The 11,720-nt window shown below is 36.5% G+C and overlaps 2 protein-coding genes across 2 annotated transcripts; both read right to left on the bottom strand.

Annotated features, from left to right (window-relative positions):
* Positions 1-337: 337 nt before the first annotated feature.
* Positions 338-2,842, bottom strand: LOC111399356 (GDSL esterase/lipase At5g33370-like). The gene is made up of 5 exons (XM_023026659.1): positions 2,527-2,842; positions 2,000-2,127; positions 1,640-1,882; positions 799-1,051; positions 338-721 (listed from the first exon to the last, which is right to left on the bottom strand). The coding sequence occupies exons 1-5, from the start codon at positions 2,774-2,776 to the stop codon at positions 489-491; spliced, it is 1,107 nt and encodes a 368-aa protein (XP_022882427.1). The 5' UTR covers positions 2,777-2,842; the 3' UTR covers positions 338-488.
* A 2,480-nt stretch (positions 2,843-5,322) lies between these two features.
* LOC111402676 lies at positions 5,323-11,164 on the bottom strand. Its single transcript, XM_023031042.1, has 6 exons — positions 11,137-11,164; positions 9,411-9,561; positions 8,819-8,892; positions 6,903-8,696; positions 6,189-6,339; positions 5,323-6,085 (listed from the first exon to the last, which is right to left on the bottom strand). Exons 2-6 carry the CDS (start codon positions 9,550-9,552, stop codon positions 5,400-5,402), a joined length of 2,847 nt encoding a protein of 948 aa, XP_022886810.1. The 5' UTR covers positions 9,553-9,561; positions 11,137-11,164; the 3' UTR covers positions 5,323-5,399.
* Between the last annotated feature and the right edge of the window lie 556 nt (positions 11,165-11,720).

Here is an 11,720-nt window from a genome sequence, read left to right as displayed (position 1 = left end):
AGCAAATTATTAAGATGGAAATTAAAGTGAAAGAAAAATATAGAGAAAAAGAAAGAAACAAAGAATTAATCGAAAGAAAAACAGGCGTGAAGTTTGTGCAATTTTGTTGTGTGGAAGGAGGTCAAGAAAATGACGAATATTTTGTAATCGAAGTTTTGTTTGGTAAAATAATTCTACCTCTCCTTTTCTGTTTGCTGTAAGTTTTGTTCTCTTTTCTGTTTTTTTCTTCCTTTTCCATTGCATTTATTGCCTGCGACAGTAATTCTTCCCAATTAATTTTCACCTAATGGAACAAACACTCAACGAAACCCCAATAAAGAAAACTTAAAGAGCACGATTACACAAACTTGACATATATACTATTTTTGGGGCATACTTGGTAGGTGCACCATATTGAGCAGGACTAAATATTACAAGAACCAAGAGAGTTTTATTCTTTTTAAGTTCTGCAATTCACCTCACCAAACATATCATTAATCTTATATCATCTACGTCATGGAATCCATGGCCATGATTGTGCTTAGATTCATTGGGGACATGTACTTCTCAGAACCATTGAACATCGCGTCGACGATTATCCTGTTTGCCTTTTCTGAAGGATGGAATGGATCCCAAAACACGTAAAGATCCCTATTCGGGCATATATTCGATGCAGCTGTGCAAAGTCCTAACCCGTTGTAGGGTCCCTGTCCGCAGCATGCTACATTCGATACGATAAAACCTGTTGCAGATATCACTTAAGTTAATTTTCTTCAGTAACAAAAAACAATATTTCGAAAAGGATGGATGATGACAAACCATGGGTGCGAGGATGGTAAATGACATCGCTTTGCATTTCCAGTGAGTTAATTGCGATAAACGCTGCTGAGCCAAGCTCGTGATTGAGATCTTTAAGCATTTTCTTGAGAAGGGGATTGAATATTTTCATAGCAATGTTAGGCTCTTCTGCACATTGACCATTTATGCTCCTAGTCGCAAGCATAGCCGGAGCACAACCTATCGGTCCTACTCCTGTGACTAAAATCTTTCGGAATCCCAACTGATATAGACTCTGCAACATCGAATAAATTCCGTCGTTGAGACATATTTGGCTATATATCTAAAGAGATGCATGTTTGTAAAAGTGACTTGTACTACTTGTACTAACTAGGCCTTTGTGCCCAACTCGTTAGTAGATTACGTATTTTTCATTTTGGGAGAGCCTTTATCTATTTTAACTTTCGCGGATTCTATTTTGTTTTTGCATCCCCTAGGATTCGAACCAAAGACCTCCACCTTATGAGAGACTTAAGTTGTTCAAATGGCATCAGAATTCAACTTAAGTATCTTATAATGTAAAGAGATCTTGAGTTCAAATCATGAATGAAAGAAATCCGTTAGAAATAAGAAAGTAAATGTTCTCCCAAAATAGATAGTACGTCAAAAAACGATTTGAGAACAAGGTCAAGATCCTTACAAACCTAATCTCAGCATCACAAGTTAAAATAATGACGTATATCAAACATCACAAGTTAAAATAATGACGTAGATCAAACCTAACATGACATTAATGTTGTAGTTAGTAAAAATTGAGTTGCTTTAATTGTCTGAGTAGACACGTGCCATGCTTACACACACGTGTAAAAGAATTTGTAAATACCAGCAAAATATTCTTGTATTCAGAGATGAGATAGGTGGAGAAATCCTGGATATTAAATTCAAGGCTTCTTGCGCTAACTGGAGTCAAGAAGTAGTTGTTAACAAAATCATTGCCAGCAAGTGTGATCAGAACTATAGCCTTCTTGACAAGTTTCTTTGTCTCTTCTTCTCCAATTAGAGCCCTGACCCTTCGTTCATACTCCTTGAACAGCTTAAATTGTTCATGTATTCTTATTATGTTTACCTGGACAAAAAAAGTAACTTTTTTTTTCCTTAAAAGTAACAAAAGATTGACTCATCTGAATCTATGAAAAATAAGCAAAAAAATACTGTCCCATAGATAAAAGTTTGTTAGACTTACAAACTGAATCCCTGTGTCATTGAGAATTCCGATTCCAGCTGAGGCGAAGTTTGCACCAGCCAGCAACTTTTGCCCTTTCATCTCGGGACTCAAGTATGGCAAACTTAATTCGGCACCAAGTTTTTGACCTATCGATATATTTACAGATTGTTGAGATATTTTCGACTAAGTTGTTAAAGACAGGAAATTTAGCCCTTTTGGGTACGTTAAAAATCAGATTTACAATTGGTTTTTATGAAAGTTAATGAAATGTATGGTTGAAAGATTAATAAAAGTTGTGAGTCTCATTAGGGGGGATCTGGATTGTCTAGATGTGGGGGCAAATTTCCATAATTAAAATCATGAAAAAGCAAGATCTTGAAGCACATAATTCTAATTGTAGTGGCAAAATCGATTACTGTAAGGAATTTTTTGAAAATCTTGAAAAATCCCGACTACCCCCATACTAAATTCGCCACTGGGTCTCATAAAATGCATGATTAAAATTGAATTAAAGGAAAAATGAGTTTTGAGAAAGGGGAACTTACTGATGAGATCAGGAATGCTATAACCATTTGAAAAACGGCCGGTGGGACGATGAGTCGGAAAGTCGATGCCATAAGGAGGAGAGTCGGCTCGTGCAGCAGTAGCCAAGTAGTTGTTGTTGCCGTTGTCGACTAGCGAGTCGCCAAAGACGAAGAAAGTGCGGGATCCCTCAACTAGTGGCATAGCCATGGGCATTATGATCACTGCCAAGGAAACTGCAGCCAAGATGGCATAAGAAGCTGGGATGGACATGGTTGCATACAAAATTGAAACTATTATCACTCTATAGAGATGTATGTATGAGATGAGGGTTTTATAGAGGGATTTGAGCCTTCTTCAAGGGTAATGAAATTTGCTGGTAGTTTGTTGAAACCCTAATAAATGGCTAACGTCCATTGCATGAGAGTGCTCGAAAAAACTGACCAGCTAAGGAAGAGACAAAGCTTAATAAGATATTATTTGAACTAGCAACTTTGTACCAAAGGTGATTTTATAACTTAAGTAGGAGATGAATGCTACAAACTTGACGAAAACAACAAATTAAGTCCATATTTGGCTCTCATTCTCAACTACATATTTTATGGACTCGACTTTTTCAACCATAGATTTTGCCAATTTTTATCAAAATTTACTAAAAATCTAATTTTATGCAAACCAAACAGGGGTTAAATCTTTTTCGTAATAAATTTGAGATTGGATACATGAGTTCTTTTTTTGGTTTGGTTTACTCTTTATTTTTTTCAAACTCATTTTTAATTATACATTATTTCAATAAAATAATTTTGTTCATGAATCTGTAATTTTTTCCCCACTTTTTAACTACATATTTTTAAAAAAAAATTCTTTTTAAAAAATTATTTCAAGAAAATCTACATCATACATGCTCTAAAAATAAAAAAGTTTTTAGCAACTACAAGTGACAAAATTATAAATTTTGGTCGCCTCATTTTCTCAAGGGCACTAGTAGGAATATAATTCAATTAGGGCATGATGTAACTTTGGGATAAATTTCGATATACATACTAGAATTGTTTTTCTATAGATTTAAAAAAAAAATAATAATAATTTCATGATCAATGTTATCAGATATATTTTCCCATTGATCTCTTTTTTTCCCAATGCTCCCAGTAAAAATGCACTCTATAGACGATTGATTGCTAGCATCTGCAAATAAAATATTCATTTGACATTATGGGTTATTTGACACAAAAGTTTTTTATAAAAGTCATAACATTTTTTATTAAAAGTTAATGAAATACGCGATTAAAAAGTTGAATAAACGTTTTGACTCTCATAAAAAGTTTTATTAAAATTAATTATTAATTTTGACCTCTACTTTTAAGATATCTCAAACAAGCACTATTGATATTATTGTTACCAATCTGCATGGGATATATCTTTTGTATATCAATTTGTTCTGACCCAGCATTAATATCTTCAACAATGCTATGGTGACAAAATTCTTTTGACATAATGAATAATCGACACTCACATTGACTGGGGACTCACGTGCTGCGAGAGGATATCGACCATTATGTCAAAAAAAAATGGTAAAGTAATTTAATTGTAATACTTTATAGCTGGATAAGTCACAATAAATAGCCTTGTTCATTTATGCCAATTAAGTCTTCATCGACTTCATGAAACTCCAGTAACCTAATTAAATCTCATTTGACTCACTCAACAAAAATACGTCACCTTTAAAAGTATTTAATGCAGGGATTTTGATCCCTTCCTCGTGCAATCCCTATGTGAGATGGAGATCGTTACCAAAAAGCTAGGAAAAATAAGCTCGTTATGTTGTCTCAGTTGTTTGTGGAAAAGTATAAAAGGCATTGCCACTTCAACCGTGTTTGGTGTATATATTAAAATTGGATTTTCAATAAATTTTAGTAAAAATTAAAAAATTGTGAATCATAAAATATATGATTAAAACTTCGATGTTACAGCTCACATATCAAAAGTTGTAATTTAAAAAGAAATTACCCTGGACCCTTTTATAAAGGTTGAACCCCAACCTTGAAGGCTCTCACCGCGCCACCCCCTAAAACTTTGTGAAAGAGGTAAATCGCAAGATATACCCCCAACAAGTTAGGGAACAAGAGCTGCCTATACACTACGCCTGCAAGGAGCCCAATTCTATGTTTCAGGAATCGAACCCTTACACTGCAATTGTCAACAAAACGTGAGATAACCTCACTCCTGTCCTTTGCACCAGTAGGCTATGCCCCAGGAGGCCCCTAGACCCTTTTATCGTTAGAGCTCGAACCGGAGTGAGCATATAAGTGATTGCTAATTCGGCTTGTCATTATGTCATTTATTTTACAACCAAAGATGCACAAAGAAAAATTACACACCCAAAGCGATCAACATGACTTAACTGTTAACGTCGACATAATTATAAGGACACAATATGTGCACATGTTATAAGGACGGACGGGGCCCCGTACAATGACTTGAGAGTAATTGACTGCCGAGTTTTCTCAAAGGCCTAGGCCCAATGATTATAAGGACGGATAGGGCCCGAACATTGAAAACGGGCCAACTTCTTGTGGGCAGGATAGGCCCTAGTGTCAAAGGCAAGCCAGGCACCCCTACTTTTTCTTCTTTAATACCGTTTAATAACTGTCTAATTAAAGACTTTAATTTACCAAACAAGCCGTAGTATGTTTTAAAAATGAAATTCAAAAAAAAGAAAAAAAGGTCAAAAAGAAATACACGCATAAAATGGATGCAGATTTGCAGCAATGGATTAGAGATGGTCTGACCATTATAGTGAAAATATAATAATACCCAAACAATTGAGATGTATATTAATTATTAAAGAAATAATATAAAAGTTACAACAACAACAACAAAAAAAAGGATAAATACCTCATGATATCCTATCTGTCAATTCCTCCATAGCCTCCTGCACAAGATCTTCCAGCAACTTCCATTCAATTTCCCTCTCTAAATTATCCATCTCCAATCTCAAACAATTAACCCACCCCTTTCCCGCCACCTCATTTCTCACCACTCTCGCCACCAGCAGATCGTCATCATCCCCACAATCGCCTGTAAAATCACGAGAAATCCACATACTAATACGTGCCCACACCTGATCCACCATTCTTAATGATGCATTGGCTCTTCGGCATGAGTCCAACCCATATCCTGCAATGTCCAATAAAGCTGCATTGACACAATCAAAGACGAGTTTTTGTGTTGATCTCTTTTGCCTTAGCTTGGCTTCATGCAGTGTTTCCTCGTCTTGAAAATCAATGTAGTTGTCCCTTAATGATGGATCAAGTGGGCTTTTGGACGAATGCCATCTAGCCAAAAATGAGTCTGATTGTACCTCTCCAATGAGACCAGCTGCTGTTAATAATGTCTGAACAAAGAAAAACCATTCTCCTTCTTCCTCCTCTGCTGTTTGTGAGGGAAAGGATGGTTTTGAATGATATGAAGATGCTGTATCCACACACGTATCATCCCATGATAGAGTACGAGCAATTGATCCTATTGGCGGCGATTTGTCAATCAAGTTTGATTTAATATAATGAACTGGAAACTCAGGACCTGTTTATTTGGATATAAGGGATGGGCATACAAGAAAATAAATGAAGACATTATAATAGAACAGAACACACACACGAGAATATTTGAAACTGAGAAATTCTACCATGTTGGTCTGGCTTGATATGACCAGCAGAGTCAGGTGTAGTACGTTCTTCCTTTTCAAATAATGAATCTAAAACTGATATTGGACTTTGTCGGTCATGGTTCTCACTAAGATTTCCGGGCGCAGCACGTCCTTTCACGGACAATTCAGCCTACAAAAGTAGAGAAACGTTAAATATGGTCACTAGTTTTTTGGATTAATGTCAAATTATTACATAAAGTAAAAAAAAGAGAGCATTATGTATTAGCGATGATTACTAACACAGTAACACTACAAGATACCAAAGAGAGAGCATTACCAATTTGCCGCTAAAGGACTAGCACGGGGACGTATGCAGATATTGGGAAAGATAGTATCAACTTTAATCAAAGCCTAATATGCATTATAAAAGCCATACTGAGAGTTATTAGGTAAACTACTTCATCTTCATTAAAATTCTGTATGTCCCTTATTTCTATCATCCAGCTGATAAATTTGTTGAAACTTTTTATAACCATCATAATTTTATAGCATTCTGTTCACACCATTGCCCAGATAAGATATAATTAAGCCACAACGAGCTTTCTTAGATCAATTGATTCAAACAGAATTAGTTGATGATCAGAAAAGGACCTTTGTCACTAATTTCGCTAGAGTAACTACCAAAATTAGACATGCATTAATTAACAGATACTAATAAGAGTGGAGAAAAGCACCCACTGGTAATGAAATTACCTCTGGTGATATTATGCCCTGATTGCCAACTGGATTTGGGGAAGATGCAATGCTCGATAGCTCCTGCAGCCGAGGTGACAAACAGTCGGTCATTTTATAGCGAAGACTTTCATTTTTACTGTTGACAATTTGTCCAGAAAGCATTCCAGAAGAGCAACATTCCACATGGGATTCAGATGCGCTAGATTTATCTTCATCATCTTTTTTGTTCTTCGAGAAAAACAAACTTGTAACCGTCCCTTTTAATGATGTTTTCATAATTCTTGTCTTAGTGGCCTCCTCAAGAACCTTTGGTTTATAACCACGACCTGGATCTGGAGTGACTACATTGAACCTGGCGGCAAACTCAGCAGAAGATACAGGAACAGATTTCGATCTCAAGAGATTCCTAGGTGAATTATCCACATTCTCGTCCTTCCTCTGATCACTAATGAAGTGAGAATCTGAATCCCTACGTTCTACATTGGAACCACCTTCTTCCTCAGGCCTTCCTGCCTTCTTTGTCTCAGAAAGAGAGAGCATTTCACCCAAAGTGCTTGAGCTTCTCTGCATGTGTTTTTTTCCAAGACTACTCCCATTAGATGCAATCAGGGCCCATCTTTCAGATAAACGTTTCTTTGCTTCTTTGCAAACTGATGAATGTCGAGAAATAGATGCACGGCTAAATGAAGAGTAATAAGGGCTAGAATACCTATCATCACAAAATATGGGTGACATGACTTCTGAATCACTGTTAACACCGGCTGCATATTCAATTTCTGATTTATTAAAAGAACTTTCATCTCCAACATAGCCATTGGAAAACACAGAAGAAAGCAAGGTTTCATCCCTACGATGCTTCCCTAGTTTTTCACGCATCTGCTGGGTTATTGCCTTTGCAATTTCTCTTGATTCTTGATTCTTGTCATCTTCTACGTCCCCAAAAAAGTCTTCACTTAACATCATTGGTGATTCGGAAAGTGAAGGCCCTGTGGCCTTTATATTGTGCAATTTCACAGGGCTTGGTTTCAGAACTATTATTCGGGTTGTTTGTGTACGATGTTCATCAATGTTCCAATTTGCTGGAGGGGAAGATCCCGGATGGCATTTCTCTACCCCATTCAACTTCCCCACACAGGCACCCTTCATCTTTTTCTCATTTATATTCCCTTCTCCAGAAAAATGATTATCATTCACCATTTTAGAAGGTCTAAGGATTGTAATTCGCCTTGTCTCAGGAGGACGAATGGAATGCTGCAGATGGTTACAATGCGGAGAAAACGCTGGATTTGATTCTTGCATAGATTTCAGGAATATATCTTTATTGGAATTTGAATATTCTAATGCATCTTGGAACTGCTTAGACTGCCGACGTTTTTCATCTGTAGACAAGCATTTGGCTTCAGTGAATTTCTGACGAACAACAGCCATCATTCTGTCATCCATAGTTTCACCATATCTGGCCTGAAGTGGTGATTTATCTCTCGCACAGTTTGTTTTCGGAGATTGTTGTTGTATTTCATAAACATCTTTGTATTCATTTGGCTTTGCATATTGAAAGAACTCATTCTGTTGCTCCCAGCAACCCATCGGTATATCTGAATGAATTGGAGGGTAACCTCTGTAATAGCTTCTTTGAGTTGCTGAATTAGGTTGCTGTTGTGGAAGGGCTTCCAGACCCATCAACTTAGCTACCACATTAGTTGGACTGCGATTAGAGCCTACTTCCTTGGACATTTCTAGGGCTATGAGTGCCTTCATGGGTATGCCATTTGATTTCCTGCTTGAACAATTTCTCCTCATCTCAGATTCCCTCTGATGCCTCAAAAAAAATAAAATATATACATAATCAGTATCAGAAATAAATTCTGCAAAATATTTGGCAGAATATGCTTCCATAAAGCACATTTTCATTTGGTATCAAATAGAAAATGTACCACTTGGTCCTCCACTTGTTCAGAAGATGGAATCGTCCTTACTACATGGGATCGGGTACTTGGCAGAGGCAAACCTGTGCAGCAATTATTATGGTGTTATATTGCACCCTTGACATTATTGTCCAGAAATGCACAGTAAGACGGCGGAAATTGTCAAAGACTGGCCTCAGAAAAAAAATGGAAGGGCGAAAAAAGGAAAAGAAAGGGAAACTATGATGCAGAAAACAAGTTCATTCATCAAACATTATATGTGCGCACCATTGACAATATCTGTATGTTGCTATCCATATCAGCCATTATTTTTTGACAGAACCCTCTTCGAAAAAGAACTGGGATGGGTATTAGATAATAAAGCAATCAATGAGATACTTTCCAAATATATGTTTTCAAAAGGTAAATGCACAACTATCACCAAACAATGTCATCTAAGTTTCATTACAGTTAATTTGACATTGTAAATCATATTGTGAAAACAAACAACCAACACTAGGTGATATTCTTACTGTATAAAACATCAACATTATCATTCACTCTAATTTTCTGCACAATAATATAACACATGGCAGAAAGGAATATCAAAAAGAGTAAGCACCATCTCGATATGGTTTAGCAGTAAGCAGCCTATTTCCTGCCATCCCTACATTCAGGTCAAAAAGGTTCACCATTCTTCCCAAGCACCCTGGAAATGTTTTTTCAAAATCCCCATTGTTGCCACTCTGGTGGACTCCATTCATCCCAGTACCCTGCATGGCACGTTGAATTGCATTAACCAAAATTGCAATAATAATTAAATGAGAATGAAAATATAGCAAGAAGCACACAAGAAAATTTGCTCAATTTAGCCTCACAAGTTGTTAAAATGGAAGAGTTACAGCTTAGGGGTTGAAAACACCTGCATTTGCAAAATTTTCACAATCCCTCCTGCATCCCCAAGAAAAGAGGACCAAAGAGAAAAAAGAACTGGAAAGGTTGAATTCAGAATCATCCATGTCAAAGACAAGATTTAAATGTATATATACAGTTCTGTAACACAGTATATTAGCAGGCAAAAGACCTAGGTTCGGGTTTCACCGTCACTCATTTATGAAAACCGTGTACACAAGCAGCCATGTTGGCAAAAAGAATTAAATGACTACATCAAGCTATTTCAACCAACCAGAAGCTACCTAAAGGAGATCAAGGGAGAGAAGAAGGAATGCCAATAGGGCGGGTTTAGGCCAGGGACCCATTTCTCAAACCCATACTGAAGCCCAAACACTTAAACCAAAAATGCATTAAAAAGATCCCACGTCAATTCTTATGTAAATATGGTGAAACGCAAGTCTATGAAAGAACTCGTCATTAAATAATGGGCTTTACATGAATATACCACTTAATTGGATTTATGGTCTTATAATTTTAGTTCATTAGTACAAACTTTGTATTTATATTTTTATAAATATAACATAAAACATATAAACTAATCGGGGCGGGATCATGTTCCCCACCCTGTCCTGGTCCCCGAAAATCAGTGGGGTAATCCCCGCATCATCGGGCTGATCCCCAAGGGAGCAGGTTATTCCCGCCATGTTGCCATCCCTAGAGAGGAAAGATGGTGAGGGGCGAAATGATTGCAACAAGTTGTTGTCAGCAACACATGTTTGACAGATTTTTTTTTTTTTTTTTGGAAAGAATGCGTTTTTGAATAATAAATTTTTGGTGAACGTGTGGTTAGAAAGAAAGAAATTTTTTGGGTTCGCGTGAAAAATATTTTTAGAGAATGTGTGGTTGAAAATGGGTATTGAGAAAAAAAAGTTTTGAAGGAATGATCATCAAACAGGGGCCAAGCAAGAAGGATTGCCTACATTTATGTGGAAAAAAATGTGGCAGAAAGAATAATAAAGACAAGATTTCCGTGCAGAAGGAATCTAGCGTCAACCAGTTACAATCATAGCAAAGGCAGGACAAACTGTAACTCATCAAATTGGATTCAATTAAAGCAACAAATTGAACCATCAAACAACGTACAATCCCCTAAATGATTCAACTCAAAATACAGCGAGGGAATGGGAATCTAAATTAATTTTTTTACTCTCACCCTATATTTGGAAGGAAAAAAATTACTATATCCAAGTTAAGACGAGCATAATTGATAATTCCAACCCAACGAACGGGTAAAGTTTTAAGTCAACCCAAACTGAAAGCTAAAACCTTGCACGTTTTAGCAAAATAAGCAAAAAATAAAAAAGCAAATACATGAAATCAGAATTTCATATATATCTGTAAAACCTATATATTTAAAGGAAAAAAAAATCAGACTCGATCTAACATTTCTTTACCTTCCACCAAACGAGATCGGAAAGGAAACCAAAAAGAAAAAACCTTAAAAAAAAAAAAAAAAAAAAAGCACTGCAGAGGCCCCAAATAAAATATCAATGCAGAAATATTCTAACGGTTTATTTTCTCAGAAACAGAAGTTTATATTCAAGAGTTAAGAGATGGAAGTTTACAGGTAGGGGATAGCGGGAATCTAAAGTTTCCGGTGAAAATGAAGCCAGAGACTCGCCAGCATTTCAAGGAGGTGTCGGAGTTGCTTGTTTTGCCTCTGTACTGTTTGGCTTTTTCTGCACCTACTCTGTATCGGACTCCACTGGCCTTTATTTATTCTGATTTATTTATCAGTTTCGATTACGTTTTTGGCAATGTGAGAGGAGGAGACGGTGTGTCTGATATGGATAATAAAGAAAAACATGCTCGCCGGTCTCAACTTGTTGGTAAATTTGCACCTAAGTCCTCACTAATGTTTTTACTGCAAATAAGTCTTCTCTGTTCAATTATATAGCCAGTGAATCCTCAAAAGTAGGTTGGGGATATGTTTACCACACACTCAAAATACTTAGACAAACAACTTTCTAAAGTTGCA

Source organism: Olea europaea, chromosome 1 (assembly GCF_002742605.1).
Source record: "Olea europaea var. sylvestris chromosome 1, O_europaea_v1, whole genome shotgun sequence".
NCBI lineage: Eukaryota > Viridiplantae > Streptophyta > Magnoliopsida > Lamiales > Oleaceae > Olea > Olea europaea.
This window is presented reverse-complemented; position numbering and strand designations above follow the sequence as displayed.